This window comes from Sus scrofa, chromosome 2 (genome assembly GCF_000003025.6).
Source record: "Sus scrofa isolate TJ Tabasco breed Duroc chromosome 2, Sscrofa11.1, whole genome shotgun sequence".
In the NCBI taxonomy this organism is placed as follows: Eukaryota; Metazoa; Chordata; class Mammalia; order Artiodactyla; family Suidae; genus Sus; species Sus scrofa.
In genome coordinates this window covers 118,868-140,267 of record NC_010444.4, presented here as the reverse complement: position 1 = coordinate 140,267, position 21,400 = coordinate 118,868, and the positions used below count along the sequence as shown (strand labels likewise).

General features: G+C 57.6%; 3 protein-coding genes across 3 annotated transcripts; 2 read left to right on the top strand and 1 right to left on the bottom strand.

Annotated features, from left to right (window-relative positions):
* LOC100626247 (interferon-induced transmembrane protein 1-like) lies at nt 4,997–6,372 on the top strand. Its single transcript, XM_003354408.4, has 2 exons — nt 4,997–5,415; nt 6,051–6,372. Exons 1-2 carry the CDS (start codon nt 5,230–5,232, stop codon nt 6,240–6,242), a joined length of 378 nt encoding a protein of 125 aa, XP_003354456.1. The 5' UTR covers nt 4,997–5,229; the 3' UTR covers nt 6,243–6,372.
* Nucleotides 10,532–11,610, top strand: IFITM3 (interferon induced transmembrane protein 3). The gene is given in 2 exon segments (NM_001201382.1): nt 10,532–10,777; nt 11,419–11,610. Coding segments are annotated over 2 exon segments (438 nt in total).
* IFITM1 (interferon-induced transmembrane protein 1) lies at nt 14,773–16,173 on the bottom strand. Its single transcript, XM_003124230.2, has 2 exons — nt 15,715–16,173; nt 14,773–15,093 (listed from the first exon to the last, which is right to left on the bottom strand). Exons 1-2 carry the CDS (start codon nt 15,898–15,900, stop codon nt 14,905–14,907), a joined length of 375 nt encoding a protein of 124 aa, XP_003124278.1. The 5' UTR covers nt 15,901–16,173; the 3' UTR covers nt 14,773–14,904.

Below are 21,400 nucleotides of genomic sequence, written 5' to 3'. Positions count from 1 at the left end.
CACACCAACTTGCATTCCCACCAACAGTGTGGGTGGGTTCCCTTTTCTCTGCACCCTCTCCAGCATTTGTTTTGTTTTCTTTTCTTTTTTTTTGCTATTTCTTGGGCCGCTCCGGCGGCATATGGAGGTTCCCAGGCTAGGGGTCGAATCGGAGCTGTAGCCACCGGCCTATGCCAGAGCCACAGCAACGCAGGATCCGAGCCGCGTCTGCAACCTACACCACAGCTCATGGCAACACCAGATCGTTAACCCACTGAGCAAGGGCAGGGACCGAACCCACAACCTCATGGTTCCTTGTCGGATTCGTTAACCACTGCGCCACGACGGGAACTCCTCTTTTCTTTTCTTGATCAGCCACCCTGTGGCATATGGAGCTCCTGGGTCAGGAATCAGATCCAAGCCACAGCTGTGGCAACACTGGATCCTTAGTCCACTGTGCCAGGGCGGGGATCGAACCTCTGTCCTGAAACTGCAGAGCCATCGCCAATCCTACCGGAATCCCACAGGAGGAACTCCTCCAGCAAATGTGTTGTTCGTGGACTTTTTAATGATGGACGTGCTGACCGGTGTGAGGTGGTATCTCACGGCAGGTTTAATTTGCGTTTCTCTAATAATCAGGGAAGTCGAGCGTCTTTTCACAAGCTAAAGTCTTTTTATACAGACAGAAAATGGGGAGGGGGACAAGCAGGGGCTTTTGTACCTGAAATGTCCCCGTAGGGTCCCACTGGGTTTCACTACCAGGAGGGACTTATCCCAGAAACACAAGCATGGTTTAAAAATAAAAATCAATCAGTATAATTAATATGCGGTATTAACAGAACGAAGAAAACACCATGAGGTTATCTCAATGGCTGAAGACAAACCTCTGACAAAAATCTAACATTTCACTATAAAAACATCCAAAAAACCCCCACTTCCTCAACATGATAGAAGACATCCATGGAAAAGGGACAGCTCACAGCATGCGTACAGGTGAAAGACCGAAAGCTTCTCCCTAAGAGCAGGAATAAGACAAAGATATCTTCTTGAATCCAGCATCATCCGGAAAGTTCTAACAAGGGCAATGAGACAGAGAGTAAAAGGAGAGACATCCAGATTGGAAAGCAAGTATCTTGGGAATATCTCTCTATGCAGATGACATGGCAAGTGTATAGAAAATCTAATAGAAACCACAAAAAAACCTGTTAGATTAACAAAGTTGCAGGTGACAAACTCAGCATAGCAATGATCAGAATCACTAGCAATGGTCCACCCAACAATATAATTAAGAAAACAATTCCACTTAGAGTATTTTTTAAATATTTAGTAAAAGAAAAATGTAACCAAGCAGGCGTAAGACTTGTACGCTGGTAACTGTAGAATATTGCAGAAAGGAGTTAAAAAGCCTAAATAAATGGCAAGACATCTGCGCTCACAGACCTGAACTCTTAGGCAACACCACACACACTGACCTACAGTTTCAATGAAATCACTATCAAAACTCCCCCTGCTTTTTTTTTTTTTTTTCCAGAAATGGACAAGCTGATCCTAAAATCCATATGGATCCTAAAATCCATGGCCCAAAATAGCCTTGAAAAAGATTAACAAAGTTAAGGACCCACACTTCTTGATCTCAAAACTTACGACTGGAGTTCCTGTTGTGGCTCAGCGGTTAACGAAACCGACTAGCATCCATCCATGAGGACACGGGTTTGATCTCTGGTCTCGCTCAGTGGGTTAAAGATCTGGTGTTACTGTGAACTGTGGCGTGGGTCGGCAACTGCAGCTCTGCATGGACCCCCAGCCTAGAAATTTCCACATGCCTCGGGTGTGACCTCCTCCCCCCAAAATAAAGATAAAATTATGCAGCTGTTATAGGGAGATTGAGGTGTACATCTTTGAGAACTTGGATAGGCAATAGTTTCCTAAATACGATACAAGCCACAAAAGAAAACAGGTAGGGAGTTCCCATCGGGGCGCAGAGGTTAACGAATCCGACTAGGAACCATGAGGTTGCGGGTTCAATCCCTGCCCTTGCTCAGTGGGTTAAAGGATCCGGCGTTGCCGTGAGCTGTGGTGTAGGTCGCAGATGCGGCTCGGATCCTGCGTGGCTGTGGCTCTGGCGTAGGCCTGGGGCTACAGCTCCGATTCGACCCCTAGCCTGGGAACCTCCATATGCCGCGGGAGCGGCCCAAGAAATGGCAAAAAGACAGAAAAAAAAAAAAAAAAAGAAAAAAGAAAACCGATAAATTGCTGTTTGCTAAGTTAAAAATGTTTGTGCCTTAAAGGACACTCTCCAGAAAGTGCAAAAGCAGCTAAAGGGTGAGAGAGAGTTTTTGCCATTCATACAGCTGACAAAGGTCTAGCATGCAGAATATAAAAGGCAGCAGAGAGACAAGCAGGCCGGAGAGTAAACGGACAAGGACTTGCGCAGACGCTCTCCAGAGACACACGGGCAGCCGGCGAGCCCAGGAGCATCCCGCCGGTGGTGAGCGAGGACACACACACAGAGCACAGTGGAGGGAAGGGCTACGATTGTGTGTCCGGTGAAAACCATCAGGGAGGAGAGGGAGGGGCTGAAACGCTCCTGCGACGCTGGGGGGAGGCTAACAAGGTGATCCCGCTGTGGGACCTGCCGGGTCCTCAAAAGAAGTAACCATTGAATCACATGACCAGCCGTTCCACTCCTGAGTGTGTATGGAAGAGAACTAAAAACATGTGTTCACACAAAAACCTGCATGCAAGTGTTTCTAAACATTACCCATAGGGCCCAAAACTGGAAGTAGCCCAATGTCCATGTTGCCGAAATCTCGGCTGCCTCTGTCCACCGACACCAAATAGAAACTCCGAGACAGAGTTGGAGGAAACAGAAAGAGTAGCTTTCATTGCCGGGCAAAGAGGGGACACAGCAGGCGAGCGCCCCAAGGACTGTGCCCCCTTAGAGGGGCTAGCGACGAGTCTTCGTGTTCAAGGAGCAGGGGCGGTCAGCCCCTAGACATTTTCCTGATTGGCGGGTGGTGAGGTCACTGGGACTCAGCATCATCAGCCTTCTGATTCCAACAGGTCTGGGGTCTGCGTGCCTGTGGGCAGCGTCCTGTTGGCTTCTTGCACCTGGGGGGCTTCAGCACCTGCAAAACGCCTCCAAAGACGGGGCTCAGAGTAGTATCTACAGTCTTCGAGGAAGAACTAACGGCCCTTGACTATGCTGAATGGCTGAACTCTGTCTTGCCTGTTTTCCCTTTTCTCTGTATTTTCTCACTTCTCTAAGTTGATTCTTTGACTAAAGTTTTTCTTAGACAAAAAGGCAGGCAGAGGCCATGAATGGGGGTCCGCTCTGGGCAGGTCTCACAGGGTTCTGATCAGTCCCAGCCTTTGACTGATGAAGAGCTAAACAAAACATGTCTGCATGCAGTATCGCATGAATCGACCATACGAAGGAATGTAGTTCTGATACACGGATGGAGCCTCAAAATGTTATGCTCGGGAAAGAAGACAGAAACAAAAGGCACGTAATGGAAAAGGATGCCGGGAAAACGGAAGGCAGGTTGGGGTCGAAGGAATTGGGGGTTAGGGGTTGGAGAGGGTCGCCTGCTGGGCATGGCTCCTCTTTCCGTGGGAAAGGCGGCAGGAGCTGGAGAGGACTGCAGGCTGTGCCATCACACCCAGAGCGCACTAAGAGCCACTGCTTGTACCCTTGCCAAAGGGACAAATTTTGTGTTATGCAAATTTCATATGATCAAAAATTGTCCTATAATTGATAAATTAACAGTATACCGAACCAAAGTTATCACACCGAAAACAGCTCCAGGTCCTGCTCTCCCCTGTTTCACTGTTACCTCCACCCTGGGGGTCATGTGAGTGAGAAGCTGCCCCAGGCTGAGCTACTGCCTTTCCCAGGCCAGGACCCGGGACCTGTTGGTGGCTGGAACATCTTCCGCAAGGCAGGCGGGGACAGCACGTCAGGGCCTGGAAGAGGCAAGAGCCCCTTGGGCCTATGGGTATCAGTCACTCAGTGACCTCACCCCGGACCAGGCCTCAGGGCAACCCTCTGACCGCCTGTGTGCACACAGGGGCCTAGGCGGGCAGGACCGCCTTCTGGGTCAGCATGGGCCCAGCAGGAAAAAGTACCACACAAGGTACCATGACAGGGAGAATGTAATATGAGAACTGGGTCTGAGAGGACACCAGTAAGGTGGCAGGTGCAGGGAGCAGGTGACACCCTGTGAGGGGAACCCAGAGAGGAGGCAAAAAAGGTCAGAGCCTGGACACCTGGCCACAGAGCCGGAGACCAGGAGTGCTGGACGGTGTGGGAGCCACTGGGGCTGTTGGAGGCTGGTCTAGCAGTTTGGAACCGACGATGGTGAAGGCCAGAGCTGCTAATGCGACAGCCACGGCCTGAGCCATCACACATACACGGTCCTCCGCCCAGGTAAGGAGAACAGCTGGGCCTTCAGTCCCAAGCAAGCTAGGTCCGGGCGAGCGAGCTGACCCGACCCTGCCCACACAGCCCACAGCCAAGGACCCATCCGGCCCACACTCCAGCTCCACCCTGGAGTCACCCCAACTCCTATGTGACACGGCGGGGGGCCGGAGGGAGGGAGGAGAGGCGGGGGCCGCGGGGACATGCAGGCCCTGGGCACCCCGCTGCCCCCACCATGGCTGCTCCTCAGCTCCCACAGGGCCCGGTGTCCCCGCTCCTGGGACCCTTGGGAGATCAGCAGAGGCTCCTTTGGGGTTCAGTCCTGTGGGTGCTGCTGACCTGCCGCCAGGAGGACCCGAACCCCACCTGGAGCAGAGACTCTGCAGCGGGAGGACCGTGGAGGGGGTGGGGGCTGTGCAGCTGAGGGGGAGGCTGGCCGAGGGCCTGCAGCAGGCTTGGGCCAGAGGCCCCCAGGCTGGGGAAGAGATGGGCCGACCCCAGACCGAGGGGAGGTGGTGGGATGGCTGCAACAGGGCAGGGAGCTCCCTCAGCTCCCTCAGCCACTCTCCCAACCGCCCTAGTGAAACCTGACACCGGCGGTCCCTCCCCCTCCAAGGACCAGCCAAATCCCATTTCCCCAAAGGCCAGGGAAAGGAAATTTTAGAGAAATCGAAACTACTTAGAAAGAGAGGTCCCCCTTCTGCTCATCCCCACACCTGACCCAGCACAATCCCTGAGTCTGGACCACACCTGCTCCGTCTCTGCATCAAGAAACCCACTTCTCAAAGCATCTCCTCTGCCCGCAACACCTACTTCACCTGATCCCTGAGATGCTCAGGGAGGAGCACGAGGTGGCCGTGCTGGGGGCTCCCCAGACCTCAGCCCCCGTGGCCACCACGGTGATCAACATCCGAAGCGAGACCTCCGTGCCCGACCACGTCGTCTGGTCCCTGTTCAACGCCCTCTTCATGAACTGGTGCTGCCTGGGCTTCGTGGCTTTCGCCTACTCCGTGAAGGTGGGTGGGCGTCAGGGGAGGAGGGACGTGGGGCGGGGGGACTCCAAGAAGGTGTGTGTGAGCCTGGAGAGGCCCCTGCCCAGATGTGCCATGAGGTGTGTGGGGAGCTGATGCGTGTGTCCTTCCGTGTGTGTGTGTGTGTGTGTGTGTGTGTGTGTGTGTGTGTGTGTGTGGGGCTTGGGGCTCCTTCCCAGCGAGAGTTCGGGGCGAGGCTGCATGGGTGCCCATGGGGATGGCGGGCTCAGGGGTGGGGTGGGGGGCTGTGTCTCCACCCTCCCGAGACCTGCCCCTGCCCGGCCCAATTAGAGCAGTTAAACCCTTCCTTCACCCTTGGGACTCAGACCCAGAAAAGAGAAAAGGTCCTTTAAGGGCGCTGAGCCAGCAACGGGGCCAGAGCAGAGGGGGGAGGAGGAGGCCTGGGGCTTCCTGGAGAGGCTGGGAGGCTGTGAGGAGGGAGACCCAGGCCCCAGGAGGGGAGGGAGAGGCCCGGCAGGCCCTGTCCTGCTCAGGCTCCAGGGGACGGGCCAGGGCTGGGTCCCCATCTGGGGGAATGGGCCCTGGGGGCCCCCGGAGGACAGCGCCTGGTTGTGGCCTGCACCTGCTCCAGGTCCCCCTCACCATGTCTTCTCCTCCAGGCGAGGGACCGGAAGATGGTGGGAGACATCATTGGGGCCCAGAGCTATGCCTCCACCGCCAAGTGCCTGAACATCTGGGCTCTGGTCCTGGGCATTTTTCTGACCATCGGAGCCGTCGCTCTTCTGGTGTTTGCATGCATAGCAGTCTACGAGATGGCTTTACAACATGCAAAGAGTAACAGAGGCTACTAGCAGCCATCCACGGCCCAGCCCAAGTCCCCACCATCCACACTGGCCCTGCCCCACCCCTCCCCTTCCTACAGCAGGTGCTAGAGACTTACCTGTCCACAACTGGGTTCAATAAAGTGCTCTTGCCTGTGAAGCTGCTGTGCTGTGCTGTTTCCCGCGGAGGGGCCCTGCTGAGAGTTCCCAGTGGCCTCAGGGGGCACAGAGCCCTCCGCCCAGGGCGCTCGTGCCTCGGCCCCCTTGGACAAACCCCCCGGAGGACAGATCCCTTCCTCCCACGGAACCAGGCTGGTCCTGCTGGGTGGAAGGGTCTCCCAGACAGCGGGGACCCTGGGCCTTGGGGTGCGAGCCTTTGCCAGAGCCTGGGCCGCACACGGGAAGCAGGCGCCCTCTCAGCCCAGTGCCGGGAGACTTGTCCCAGGCGGGCACTCCTGTCTCTGAGGCGCTGGAGGGCGTGGGTGTGGGGACCCAGGACCACGGGTGTGCTGGGGGCCACCCTGGAGAGGCTGGAGGGGTCCAGGCAGCCACAGGCTGGGGTCAAGCCCCTTCTCCCCCGGGCTCGCCTCGCTCCCTCACTCCTGTCTGGCTCTCCCCGAAGCCAGCAGCTCTTGAGGCTGGGTTCAGTCCTGGCGCCAGGCGGGATGGGTGCCCCACCCCCACGGTGCCCTACCTCCGAGGCCTCGAGAGTTGGGGTTCTCCCTGGCCCTCCGTGGCTGCCCCCTGTGAGCTGGGGAGGCTAGTTCCCCGGGAAGGTGGGTCCTGGAGGAGGGCTGGTGGGTCTACTCTCTGGGTCTGGGAGGGACCCGAGGCCCATGGGGCGAGTGGGGCCGTGGAAGCCAGCTCATGGGGAGGGGGTCCGACAAGCTGCTTGGAGCCCCACTCCCTGGCCAGGTAGAGAGGGGCAGGTGGGCCGCGCTCAGGAAGGTGGGGTCCTGGCCTCACAAACGCTCTCCCCCCCACCCGTGCACAGCCCAAGCCTGGGGGCCTGGTTCTGCTCCTGTGTCCTGAGGTCTCCTCTGAGGGGGCCGCACGTTCCCACATCCCCAGGAGCCCCTTGGTGACTGCCCTTGTCCACTGTCTTGAGGGGCCTTCCATCCTGACTCCTCCATCAGGACAGAGTGTGTGAAGCTGGAAAACCCTCCAAAGGGCTGTGCCCAGCGAGTGGGTGCAGGGCCAGCAGGTGCAGGGCCTCCGGGCCCAGGACGGGCGCTGGGAGCAGTCTGCCTGCAGGGAGGCCTCAGTGTTGGGGGCAGCGTTGCCGTCTCCCACAGGATGCACAGCAGAGAGGTCTAGAGAGGGTGGCAGTGTGACCCTCGTGGCACAATAGGAGGACAGACAACCCCGGGAGGCCCTCACCTCCAGCAGCCGAGGACCAGGACTTACGGCAAAGCCCCAGTCGGCTCCTGAGCCCAGGCCTCTGCCTGAACTGGTTTTCAGACCTGATCCCACAGCTGCTTGAGGGCAGAGCCCCAGTTGGGGGGTAGGGGAGGTGGAGGCACATCCCTGCCTGTCCCCAGGGGAGCAGCTGGCAAGTCCCGGAGAAGGTGATGTCTCAGGAAGTGTGGGCTCAGGGCAGGTCAGAACCTCTTCCGGCTTCACGGTCACGTGGGGCTCGGGGGCTCTGGGCCCTGATCAAGTCCTCGGGGACCCTTCCCCGCCCAGCAGGCACTGCCCACTCCCCACTCCAGGGGGCTGTGAGGGCAGGTGCGTGGTGGTTGGACGGAAGTCAAAACCAGGGTCCCACCCTGGGAGAGGAGCAGACAGGGAGGCACTGAGGGGATGGAGTCTGCACAGCCAGAGGCAGAAGTCCCGAGAGAGGACACAGTTGAAGAGTGACGCTTAGGGGAGATGGGGAGCTCACAGTAGGATAATGACTGCTCAGAAAAGCCATCAGAGCAAGGCAGGCTTGCTTGACTAGTGGAAGTGAATCGCCTCAGGAAGTGACTTGCCCAAGGTCCTTGGGTGGGGGGTGGACCGAGGCCTGCACTGGGATTCAGACCCAGGGCAGGAGTTTGAGGACTGATTTGAATACACACCTTACCAGATACCTAGGAGGAGCCACCCCTACCCCCAGGAAGAACGAGGCGGTCTTTTCACCCCCCCCAAGATAAAACTAGCCCTCGGGCAGAGTCTCCTTGCCTGCCCACTTGCATCTCTCAAGAGCGTCCTATCCTAATAAATCTGTTTCTTGCCCATCGCTTTGTCTCTCGCAGAATTCCTTCTGTGAAGAGGCACAAAGGACCGGAACCTCAGCAAGTCCAGACATCGGGTGAGTGATTCTAACTCAGAACGTGGGTGCGAGTCCCAGTCTGGGTTCTGGCTGGGTTCAGGCCCTTAGTGCTGTTGGTTTCAGACCCAGCAGCAGTGCCTTCGAGGATGGACTTTCCAGGGGCCAACGGGCAGGTGGTCCTGACCCGTATCACCCACCACAGCTTCCCAAGGCCCGGCCCTCTGCTCACTCCTGGGGCCAGTTGATGGCGCAGGACAGGTTCCCAGCCCGCTTCTCCAGGGGTCAGCTCAGGGGGAGGGGCGGGGTTGGACACAGAGAGGCAGGGGGAGCTTAGCACCTGGGCCGGCGGTGGGGTACCCACGGGCAGAGCTGCAGGCAGGGTGCGGGCCATCCTCTCTGCGGGGCGAAGGGGATGCTGACAAAGGCCTCGGCTGCTCACCAGGAGCCTGCAGGGGAAGCGAGGCAGGGATGGAGGCGGGGCTGGCATGAAGGGTGAAACCCAGGAACCGGCCGGTCTCACTTCCTGGAATTTTGTGAGTTGATTCTAAGCACAGCCATCATTAAAATTAAATCCCACAGACCATCACTCGCGTAAATTACATAAGAGAAAAGTCGTCATTACTCAAGACACGTCGCCCATCCAACCACAGCCCGCGATAGGGGAGGCCGGGCCGCTGAGACGGGCCTGCTGCGGTGTGATGGGAAGCGGGACTGGTCAGCCCAAGTGATGGTTTTAAGCCGTGCCCACCTGCCACATCAGCAAACAGAAGATGCTGCAGCCGTCCCTGAGGGATGCAGGCTGGGGCAGAGCAGGACACTGGCCCCAGAGAGCCGAGGTGCACCGCATAGGAAGGACTTCAGCGAGCCCAGGCTCTAGCACCCTCCCCTGCACCAGATTCAGAAAAGTGCCAGATTCAGGACCCTGCGGTGTCTGGTCTTCTTTAATTAACAGTCATCTTGGAGGTTTCGACTCCCTGGTTTTTCCTGCAAAGCTCCTACATGTCCCTGGAGTTCCCGTCGTGGTGCAGTGGTTAACGAATCCAACTAGGAACCGTGAGGTTGCAGGTTCGATCCCTGGCCTTGCTCAGTGGGTTAAGGATCTGGCGTTGCCCTGAGCTGTGGTGCAGGGCACAGACGTGGATCCAGCGTTGCTGTGGCTCTGGCATAGGCCCGGCAGCTACAGCTCTGATTGGACCCCTAGCCTGGGAATCTCCATATGCCGCAGGAGCAGCCCTAGAAAAGGCAAAAAGCAAAAAGCGAAAAAAAAAAAAAAAAGGCTCCTGCATGTCCCCAACCCCTTGGACCAGCCCCTCAGAGCCACCTGAGAGGCTGCATCCTTGGCTTGAGGGGCTCAGAAATTCTGCCAAAGAAACATAATCCTCAACCTTTAGTTTGTGCCTTTGTCTTCAGTCACCAGCTGGTACTTTTAGGAAATTGAACACTTGGGAGCGAAGCTCTGAAGCCCAGTAGAAGGACCCTTTCGAAAGGCCCTGCCAGGTGTCAGGGAAGCCTCCGGTCCTGAGGGTCCCTCCTGCACCAGGACGGAGGGGCAACCTCTTCTCTAGACTCCCTCACGGGTGGAGAAGGCAAGGGCTGAACTCGGGGTGAAACCTCAGCCTTATCTGGGTGCCTTTCCTGGTCTCCTCCCCCCAGTGCTCCCCAACATCTCGTCTCTCCCTGCAGGCGGCGAGAAAGCTGGCTTCAGCCTTTGCAGGGAGTTACTCGGGGTGTCTGGGTCTCGCCCACGTGTGCAGAGGTACCCACAGCGTCAGCTTGGATCTGTTTTCCTCCCCTTCATCTCGGCCGAGACCCTGGAAGGCCAAAGGAAACCCTTCTGCCCCTTGTCGCTCTGGGGCAGGAAGCTCCCACTGGGCCCTCAGCCTTCCACCCACCCACCCACCCCGGTGTAACCTGACACTCCCCGGATCGCCCCGCCTCCTCCTCCCAGCCCGTTGGCAGTTCCCCCAAAAGCCAGGAAAAGGAAACTGTAGAGAAATCGAAACTACTGGGGAAACAGAGCACCCCTGCACATCCCCTCTCCAGACCACAGCTTCTCCTGGGCACCATGAACTGCGCTTCCCAGCCCTTCTTCACTGGTGCCCATGGAGGACCCCCAACATATGAGATGCTCAAGGAGGAGCACGAGGTGGCCGTGCTGGGGGCTCCCCAGACCTCAGCCCCCGTGGCCACCACGGTGATCAACATCCGAAGCGAGACCTCCGTGCCCGACCACGTCGTCTGGTCCCTGTTCAACACCCTCTTCATGAACTGGTGCTGCCTGGGCTTCGTGGCTTTCGCCTACTCCGTGAAGGTGGGTGGGCGTCAGTGGAGGAGGGACGTGGTGGAGGGGGGACTCCAAGAAGGTGTGTGTGAGCCTGGAGAGGCCCCCTGCCCAGATGTGCCATGAGGTGTGTGGGGAGCTGATGCGTGTGTCCTTCCGTGTGTGTGTGTGTGTGTGTGTGTGTGTGTGTGTGTGTGTGTGTGTGTGTGGCTTGGGGCTCCTTCCCAGTGAGAGTTTGGGGCGAGGCTGCGTGGGTGCCCCTGGGGATGGCGGGCTCAGGGGTGGGGTGGGGGGCTGTGTCTCCACCCTCCCGAGACCTGCCCCTGCCCGGCCCAATTAGAGCAGTTAAACCCTTCCTTCACCCTTGGGACTCAGACCCAGAAAAGAGAAAAGGTCCTTTAAGGGCGCTGAGCCAGCAACGGGGCCAGAGCAGAGGGGGGAGGAGGAGGCCTGGGGCTTCCTGGAGAGGCTGGGAGGCTGTGAGGAGGGAGACCCAGGCCCCAGGAGGGGAGGGAGGGGCCCGGCAGGCCCTGTCCTGCTCAGGCTCCAGGGGACGGGCCAGGGCTGGGTCCCCATCTGGGGGAATGGGCCCTGGGGGGCCCCCCGGAGGACAGCGCCTGGTTGTGGCCTGCACCTGCTCCAGGTCCCCCTCACCATGTCTTCTCCTCCAGGCGAGGGACCGGAAGATGGTGGGAGACATCATTGGGGCCCAGAGCTATGCCTCCACCGCCAAGTGCCTGAACATCTGGGCTCTGGTCCTGGGCCTCCTTCTGATCATTGCGTTCATCATCGTTTGCACCACTGGCTCTCTGGTAATTTTCCAAGCAGTTCTGCAGCTCATAAAGGATTACAGAGGCTACTAGCATCTGCCTGCGGCCTGAGGCAGCCCCTCCTTTCACAGCAGCACATACACATGTGTGTCTACAGTTTAATAAAAGAAAGCCTTTCCTGGCCCCGAGTGTGCTGTGTTTCCACCTGGGGAGGGGCCCCAGCCTGGCCCTGAGAATGAGCCCACCCCGCCTGTCCCATTGGCTCTGCTGCTCTGAGTCCGGCTGGGCAAGTCCTCAGGCCTGGCCTGTTTTGGGCCCTTCACCTGGGGCAGCAACTGGACGAGGGTTGGGGGGCAGGGGTTCCTCTGGAGAAGGACCGTGCTGGGTACAGAACCCACTTGGCCCTGTCGATAAAAAAGCAAAAAACGAAAACAGAACACAACAAAATAAAAAACCCTGGAGTTTCTGCTGTGCCGCACGGGGACCGGCAGCATCTCTGACATGCTGGGACGCAGCTTCGCTCCTCAGCCCGCACAGCGGGTTAAGGATCCGGCATTGAACGCCATACACCACGGGGCAACCAAAGGAAAACAAAGCCCCCAAAACCAACAACAGAAACGTGTGATTAAGAAAAGTGTTTATTTGGAGATTTAGGACTTGCAACCAGGGAGGCACAGATTCAAGTAGCAAGAGTCCCACGTGCTCTGAGGAAAGCAGAGAGGCAGGGCTGGGGAACACCCACCACCAAGACCTTCCAGAGAAGTTACAGGCTCGCCTTACAGACGGGGGCTGGTGCCAGCAGAGGGTCAGTCACTAGGCATCCGCAGCTGATCGGTTGCCAGACCCGGGTTTCCAGGGAGGGAAGAAACCGAGTTCCAGGCGGTCCCAGGATGGCCAGGGTGTGAGTCAGTTCATATCCCCGGGGCTTCCTGGCCCCATTTCAGCCCCTCCGGCGCGTCTGAAGGGGCTGAAATGGGTGGACCTCCGTGTGTGCAGAGTCCTCGTGGGCTCCGGCTCGGGACGCCTGCAGGGGACCTGACTCGCGGCTGGGGGAGGGGGCGGGGTCCGCCGTCCACCTCTGGAGACACAGCCCCAGTGGCCCCCGCTCTTCAGGGGGAGGAGAGCCCCTGCCCTGCCCTGCCCTGGAAATCAGCCCCTGTCCCTGATCCCGCCGGTTCTGCCCGGCGTCCAGATGTGCGGGCCCTTGGGGTGCCCCGGGGCAGACGCTGCCCACAGCCAGCTGGGCAGCTGCGGGGTGAGCCGGGGGGGGGGGCACGGCCTCACTGTCCCTCCCCTGACACCGATGCCAGGCGTGGACCCCCTGTGGACGAAAATGCTGCTGCCATAGCGGGAAGCTAAGGATGCGGCAGCCAGCAAGCCACCGAAGCCTCTCCCCCCCGCCCCGCCGCCCCCCAGGGACCAGGATGGGAAGGAGGGACCTGGTGCAGGAAGCTGAGGTGCACACACACCGAAGGGCCGATCTCGAGGGGCCCGGACTCTCGCATCTTCCCATACCTAGAAAAGCGCTAAATTCCCTAACTTGAGGTGTCTGCTTTTCTTTAATTATGAGTAATGTTTGGGGAAAAAAATAAAATAAAAAAGAGTGATCTTTTGATGTTGAGACTGCCTGGTCTTTGTTAGAAACGTCTGCATGTCCTCAGTGGTCCGTCTCCCAGGCTTAAGTCCTCAGAAAATTCCCGAATAACACACAATTCTCAGCTTTTAGGTTACGCAATTTCTCGGGTCGACACGCCCCAGCCCTCACGCAGGCCCCTTCGTGTGTCCCCGGGAGCCGCGGTCTCCTCCCTCCGGGGCACGGCTGGGGGGTTGGGGTCCCAGGGTGGGCTTTGATGCCTGTGAGCCGAGGGGGGGCGGCCCCAGGAAGGAGGGTCCTGGGGGAGGGGAGGCTGGCCGACCCACCCCCCTGGGTTGGGGAGGAGGGACCCAAGGTGGGGCGGGGCCAGGAGCCAGCAGAGCCCCGGAGTCGGGCAGGGGGCGCTGCCCAGACACTCAGACCCCTGCTGGGGGTGCTGGGGCGGCTGGAGGCTTCCCTGAGCAGCAGCGCCCAGGAAGGGAGCCAGGGGTGCGGCCAGAGCAGCGTCTGCCCTCCACGCGGGAGCACCCCTGTCCTGCTCTGCCCTGGTCCCCCTCAGGGCCACCCCGGGGCAGGGCATCTTCAGGAGGCCCCACAAGCCACTTCCTCCCGGGCTCACTCCAGGCAAAGCAGAGACAGAGTGCTCTCTCCCGAGTGCTAAGAGGAAAGAGCGCCAGATTTGCCTCCCCCTGCCCACCGCCCCGTTCCCCCCTCCCCCGTCCCCCCTCCCGCGTTCCCCCCCGCCCCCCGCCCCGGTCCTGGCTGTCAGACCTCCCAGCTCTGCCTGCTCCCAGGTGGGCTTCCTCCCAGCGGTGACCCCCAGCTCTGTGACCCCTGCTCTGCCCCTCCCTGCCTGGCCAACGCTCTCAGCCCTGCCCAGGAAACACCCTGCAACACAGCAGGCCCACCTCGGTGATACGGGACACGGTGGCTGCCCCGTGGGAACCGCCCTTTATGACCTCTGCTCACAGCTGCCTGTGGCACCCCGAGGCGGGCCTTCCTGGACCCCAGGGGTGGTTCCACCAGCCCTCCTCCAGGACCCACCTTCCCGGGGAACTAGCCTCCCCAGCTCACAGGGGGCAGCCACAGAGGGCCAAGGAGAACCCCAACCCTCGAGGCCTCGGAGGTAGGGCACCGTGGGGGTGGGGCACCCATCCCGCCCGGCGCCAGGACTGAACCCAGCCTCAAGAGCTGCTGGCTTCGGGGAGAGCCAGACAGGAGTGAGGGAGCGAGGCGAGCCCGGGGGAGAAGGGGCTTGACCCCAGCCTGTGGCTGCCTGGACCCCTCCAGCCTCTCCAGGGTGGCCCCCAGCACACCCGTGGTCCTGGGTCCCCACACCCACGCCCTCCAGCGCCTCAGAGACAGGAGTGCCCGCCTGGGACAAGTCTCCCGGCACTGGGCTGAGAGGGCGCCTGCTTCCCGTGTGCGGCCCAGGCTCTGGCAAAGGCTCGCACCCCAAGGCCCAGGGTCCCCGCTGTCTGGGAGACCCTTCCACCCAGCAGGACCAGCCTGGTTCCGTGGGAGGAAGGGATCTGTCCTCCGAGGGGTTTGTCCAAGGGGGCCGAGGCACGAGCGCCCTGGGCGGAGGGCTCTGTGCCCCCCTGAGGCCACTGGGAACTCTCAGCAGGGCCCCTCCGCGGGAAACAGCACAGCACAGCAGCTTCACAGGCAAGAGCACTTTATTGAACCCAGTTGTGGACAGGTAGGTCTCTAGCACCTGCTGTAGGAAGGGGGTGGGGTGGGGCAGGGCCAGTGTGGATGGTGGGGGACTTGGGCTGGGCCGTGGATGGCTGCTAGTAGCCTCTGTTACTCTTTGCGCGCTCTAACATATGGTAGGCTGTTATGTATACAAACACCAGAAGAACAGTGGCTCCGATGGTCAGAATGAGGCCCAGGATCAGAGCCCAGATGTTCAGGCACTTGGCGGTGGAGGCATAGCTCTGGGCCCCAATGATGTCTCCCACCATCTTCCGGTCCCTCGCCTGGAGGAGAAGACATGGTGAGGGGGACCTGGAGCAGGTGCAGGCCACAACCAGGCGCTGTCCTCCGGGGGGCCCCCCAGGGCCCATTCCCCCAGATGGGGACCCAGCCCTGGCCCGTCCCCTGGAGCCTGAGCAGGACAGGGCCTGCCGGGCCCCTCCCTCCCCTCCTGGGGCCTGGGTCTCCCTCCTCACAGCCTCCCAGCCTCTCCAGGAAGCCCCAGGCCTCCTCCTCCCCCTCTGCTCTGGCCCCGTTGCTGGCTCAGCGCCCTTAAAGGACCTTTTCTCTTTTCTGGGTCTGAGTCCCAAGGGTGAAGGAAGGGTTTAACTGCTCTAATTGGGCCGGGCAGGGGCAGGTCTCGGGAGGGTGGAGACACAGCCCCCCACCCCACCCCTGAGCCCGCCATCCCCATGGGCACCCACGCAGCCTCGCCCCAAACTCTCACTGGGAAGGAGCCCCAAGCCACACACACACACACACACACACACGGAAGGACACACGCATCAGCTCCCCACACACCTCATGGCACATCTGGGCAGGGGGCCTCTCCAGGCTCACACACACCTTCTTGGAGTCCCCCCGCCCCGCCACCCCGCATCCCTCCTCCACTGACGCCCACCCACCTTCACGGAGTAGGCGAAAGCCACGAAGCCCAGGCAGCACCAGTTCAGGAAGAGGGTGTTGAACAGGGACCAGACGATGTGGTCGGGCACGGAGGTCTCCCTGGGGATGGTGATCACCGTGGTGGCCACGGGGGCTGAGGTCTGGGGAGCCCCCAGCCCGTCCATCTCGTGCTGGCTCTTGATCATCTCCAGGGTCAGTGGCAGAGGAGATGCTTTGAGAAGTGTTTCTTGATGCAGAGACGGAGCAGCTGTGTCTGGATGTCAGAAGGGCCCCAGTGTTCCCTTTCTGGGTTAGTTTCTATTTCTCAGTGTTTTCTACTTCCTGTTGTTTCTGATTTGGTGCATTGTCTTGGTCCTGGGAGGGTGGAACAAATGACTGAGCCCCTGAATGAGTTTATGGGCCCTGTTGTCCTGCGGTTGGACTGCACATCTCAAGGTCCTGCTAACAGCCCTTCTTGGCTAAACAGAGGCCTGGTTTCCAGCCCTGTCTGGGGAGAGCACCTGAGCTAATCATTAATCGCATCATCCACGCAGGACTTTCTTTGTCTTCGTTTTGTTTTCAGTGTGGTGAACCATACAGAACACACCTTGCTCCATCTTGCCCGGGTCCAAGCACACAGCTCGGGGCCGAGGAGCACAGTCACGTGGTTGTGCCACCATCACCTCCATCCACTTCCAGAACTTTCCATCTTCCCAAACTGACACTCTGCCCCCACGGACCACTCCCTCCCACCCCCTCCCCCGCCCTGCCCCCGCATCTGCTTCCTGTCTCTGTGGAGCTGGCTCCTCCAGGGCCCTCACGCGCGTGGGATCACACAGCCTTGGTCCTTCGCCGACGACGGACTTACTCTGCTGAGCGTTAGTGTCCTCAAGCTTCATCCACGTTGCGGCATGAACTTCCTTCTTCTGAAGGGTGAATGATTCCTGTTTTTCTTTAAAAAAAACAAAAGCAAAGAAACCCAAACTGTCTTTCCCTGATGACGTATGGTGCTGAGCCTCTTTTCTTATACTTGTCAGCTAAATATCTTCGGTGAGATGCCCAGATCATTGGACCATTTTTTTTTTGGCTTTTTAATTTTTTTAGGGCCACACCTGTGGCATATGGAGATTCCCAGGCTAGGAGTTGAATTGGGGCTACAGCTGCCAGCCTACACCACAGCCACAGCAATGCCCCATCCTTAACCCACTGAGTGATACCAGGGAACGAATCCATAACCTCTTGGTTCCTAGTTGGATTTGTTCCCACTGCGCCACGATGGAAACTCCAGAAGTTTTTAATTTTAACTGACTCAAATGTATCCATTTCTTCCCATGGATCATACCTTTGGCATGGTGGCTAAAACATCATTGCCCAAAACACCAAGCTCACCTAGATTTTCTCCTATGTTTCTCTTCTAAAACTTGTATTCTTTCGCATTTCACGTTTGGGTATATGATCCATTTCAAGTTCAGTTTTGTGAAAGGAGTGAGGTCTTTGTCCAGATTAGTTTTCCCAGGCGGATGCCCAGTAGCTTCCGTGCCATTTGTTGAAAAAGGCTCTCCCTCGCCTTTCCTGTCGTATGGCCTTTGCTCCTTTGCCAAGGATGACTTGGCTCTATTTGTGTGGGTCTGTGTCGGGGCTCTGTTCTGCTCCACCGAGGTATCCGTCCAGTCTCTTGCCAGCCCCACACTGTCTTGGTCACTGTAGCTTTACAGAAAGTGTGGGAACCAGGTCGTGTGCATCCCCCGACTTTGTTCACGGTCATGCAGGCTGTTCTGGCCTGTTCAGCATCAGGGTGTAGGTATCCACACGAGAACCTGCCTGGATGTTGGCTGGGATTACGTTGACTCTATAGACCAACCTGGCAAGGACTGATGTCGCCAAAATATTGAGTCTTGCTGTGCGTGGAACATGGACTGTCTCGCCCACAGCCTGATTTCTTTCGTGTGTTTCCTCATATAGGTCTTGCCCATTCTTCCCTGCATCTATACCTATGCATTTCGCCTTTTGGGGAACTAATGTGAAAGATAGGCTTTCATCTGAAATTCCACTTGTTCATTGCTGGCATGTAGGAGAGCAAGCGACTTTTATATATTACTCTGCATCCTGTGACCTTGCTATGATGGCTCATTAGTCCCAGCGGTGTCTTGTCCTTCGGACTGGTTTGTGTGGGCAATGGTGTCCTAACCCTCCTCACAGCAGAGCAGATGGGGGGCAAGGCGAAGGTGGTCTTTTGCCACGGCAGCCTGGGACCCACAGCAGTGCCCCCCAGAGGCCATCACAGCACCTTGACTTAGAGGTGACCTTTATCGAATTCAATTGGCAACAGGTATAAACTTCTTTATAATGGGGTAGGGACCAGGGAGCAGGGCCACAGCCCTAGGAGGAAGGACTCGCAGTGGATAATGGAGGCCTTGGGACGCCTGCCGTGGGCGTAGCCTTTGACGTTGCATGAACGCTAAAGCCATCTCATATGCTGCCATGTATACAAACACCAGAAGAACAGTGGCTCCGATGGTCAGAATGAGGCCCAGGACCAGAGCCCAGATGTTCAGGCACTTGGCGGTGGAGGCATAGCTCTGGGCCCCAATGATGTCTCCCACCATCTTCCGGTCCCTCGCCTGGAGGAGAAGACATGGTGAGGGGGACCTGGAGCAGGTGCAGGCCACAACCAGGCGCTGTCCTCCGGGGGCCCCCCAGGGCCCATTCCCCCAGATGGGGACCCAGCCCTGGCCCGTCCCCTGGAGCCTGAGCAGGACAGGGCCTGCCGGGCCCTCCCTCCCCTCCGGGGGCCTGGGTCTCCCTCCTCACAGCCTCCCAGCCTCTCCAGGAAGCCCCAGGCCTCCTCCTCCCCCTCTGCTCTGGCCCCGTTGCTGGCTCAGCGCCCTTAAAGGACCTTTTCTCTTTTCTGGGTCTGAGTCCCAAGGGTGAAGGGTTTAACTGCTCTAATTGGGCCGGGCAGGGGCAGGTCTCGGGAGGGTGGAGACATAGCCCCCCACCCCACCCCTGAGCCCGCCATCCCCATGGGCACCCACGCAGCCTCGCCCCGAACTCTCGCTGGGAAGGAGCCCCAGGCCACAGGGTTCCTAGTTCCCTCTTGTGATGGAAAACCCCAGTCCCTTGACTCTCCAGATCTGTCTGAGAGCTGTCAGCGGCGGTACAACGACTCCCATCTACTTGGAGCCTCTGGTCTGCGGGCCTCATTTGTGGACGTCTGCTGGTCCAATCCTCTCCTAGTCTCCTGACTCCACATTAGGAACTGTTGGTGTTTACCTGCTGGAGGTCGACTGGGTCTGACTTAAAAACCAAACTGAGTGAGGGCATGAACTAGGCTGAAGTCAAGCTGGACTTGGTCCAGTGCAAGTCCTCAGCTGAGTAAAACCTTAAGTGAAGCCTGATTGCAAATGGGAATGTCACAAGCAAAACAAAAACAAAACTGCAAAAGTTGGCAGCACAGATATAACATTTGAGAACTGTTAGACCAGAGCTCCCACTGTGGCTCAGTGGTAAGGAACCCGACTAGTACCCATGAGGACATGGGTTCAATCCCTGGCCCCCCTCAGTAGGTTAAGGATCCAGTGTTGTGGTGAGCTGTGGTGTAGGTGGCAGACTCGGCTCGGATCCAGCATTGCTGTGGCTGTGGTGTAGGCTGGCGGCTTCAGCTCTGATTTGACCCCTAGCCTGGGAACTTCCTTATGTCGCGGCTGCAGCCCAAAAAGACAAAAAGAAAAAGAAAAAAAGAAAAAAGGCAACACCAGCCCCACCCCCAAAAGGGTCATTCAAACCTTTTTTGGGGCCTACTAGAGTTGCAAGTCCCTAAAATAACACCTTGCACCGAAGGCCTCCAAGGGCCCATCATTAAAACCCTGGCCCAGGAGCCATGTCTCAGTTGTAATCAGTGGGGCAGCGGAGCAGAGATTGCCCTCAAGGGGCAATTTTCAACCTCAAATCCACCTTCAAATCTCCCACCATCGAAGGCCCCACATAGGCTCCTCCTGGAACCGCTGGGACTCCAAGGGGTCTCTGGTTAACTACTACCTTATTCCCTTAAACAGCTAAAAACTAAAATCAATGAGGAAACTCCCTGGTGGCCCAGTGGTTAAGACTTTGGCGTGGTGACTTCCGTGGCTTGGGTGGGATCCCTGGTCTGGGAGCTTCTGCGCACCACGGGTGTGGTCGGAAAAATATAAAATAGAAGAAACGCCCACTAGCCGTCAAGGCGTATGCTTAAATGCGTTTTTTGAGCAGGGCTGGACATGAAATGACGTAGTGTGAACAGGTGACACAGTCCAGCTCTTGGGGTCCTCGGGGCCCTTTATTCTCACAAGAAGGAATGCTCTTATGAAGGGGTTGTCCGGCTGACACTGGACGGCTGCTCGTTGTGGCTGAGCAGACATTTCTGCCCGTGGGGAAGGTTGGTCCGTGCATGATTCAGATACACAGTGCACAGCGGGGAGAGGGGAGGAGAGAACAACAGGCAAAGACATTTTTTTATGTTTAAATTTTTCTTGTCTTGTATATAAGACAAGAAATAAAATATTAGTTTTATTTCGCACTAGAATCAGAAATTTTACGAAATTGGAAACTGATATTCAGAGCCTGATAACAGAAATTTTAGGCTTCTCCCCCTAAGCTAAATGTGCCAAGGAGAAAAGAAAAACTTCCTAGGTTCTTGTAAAAGGGTTTGTGAGCAGATGGATACATGGTGTCATTTAAGTCGCAACACAGTTCTTTGAGGAATTAAAAGCAACTGTCCTTGTAAATCTTTTGCAAAATCAGAAATGTGGCTCTAGACACAGTTCAAAGTTCACCTGTTCCTTAAAAATTGTGAGTTTGGGAGTCCCCTTGTGGCACAAAGGGTAAAGGACCTGGTGTTGTCACTGCAGCGGCTTGGGTCACAGCAAGAACTTCAGAGCAGGAGCTAGGAGTGGCGCTAAAGTCTTAAATTTTGGTTGCGTCTTCCAGTTAAGCTAAGGGTGAGCAAAAGGGGGATTGCTAAAGAGAAACAGCAGGCCCCAGATGGAGTCATTCGTGCTAAGCCCACACCAGCAAACCAAGACTTACTACCTAACCTAACTGCAGTTCCAGCCTCCCCAGGAGGGTGAACTTTAACTAGCCAACCTGGAATCTCCCGTCAGCACTGGGAGGAAACCCCAAGAAGAACTTTCCATCTCAGTCGGAGGGTTACCTAAGCCTGAAATACTCTTGTTCGTTTGTTACAGCTTCCTTGCCTTGCCTTTAAAAATGTCTCTTGGAGTTCCCGTCGTGGCTCAGTGGTTAATGAATCCGATGAGGAACCATGAGGTTGCGGGTTCCGTCCCTGCCCTTGCTCAGTGGGTTAACGATCCGGCGTTGCCGTGAGCTGTGGTGTAGGTTGCAGACGCGGCTCAGATCCCGCGTTGCTGCGGCTCTGGCGTAAGCTGGTGGCTACAGCTCCGATTAGACCCCTAGCCTGGGAACCTCCATATGCCGCGGGAGTGGTCCTAGAAAAGGCAAAAAGACAAAAAAATAAAAAAAAATAAAAACGTCTCTTTCTACAACTAACTGGAGCTTCTTTCTAATTGCTGGATGGGGCGCTGCCCCATTTGTGAATCAGTCAATAAAGACGAGTAGATCTTCAAATTTACTTTTTTTGTTGTTGTTATTTAATAGGTTCTTGGACCCAATTTCAGTGTGTGCGTGTGCGCGCGCGCGTGTGTGTGCGTG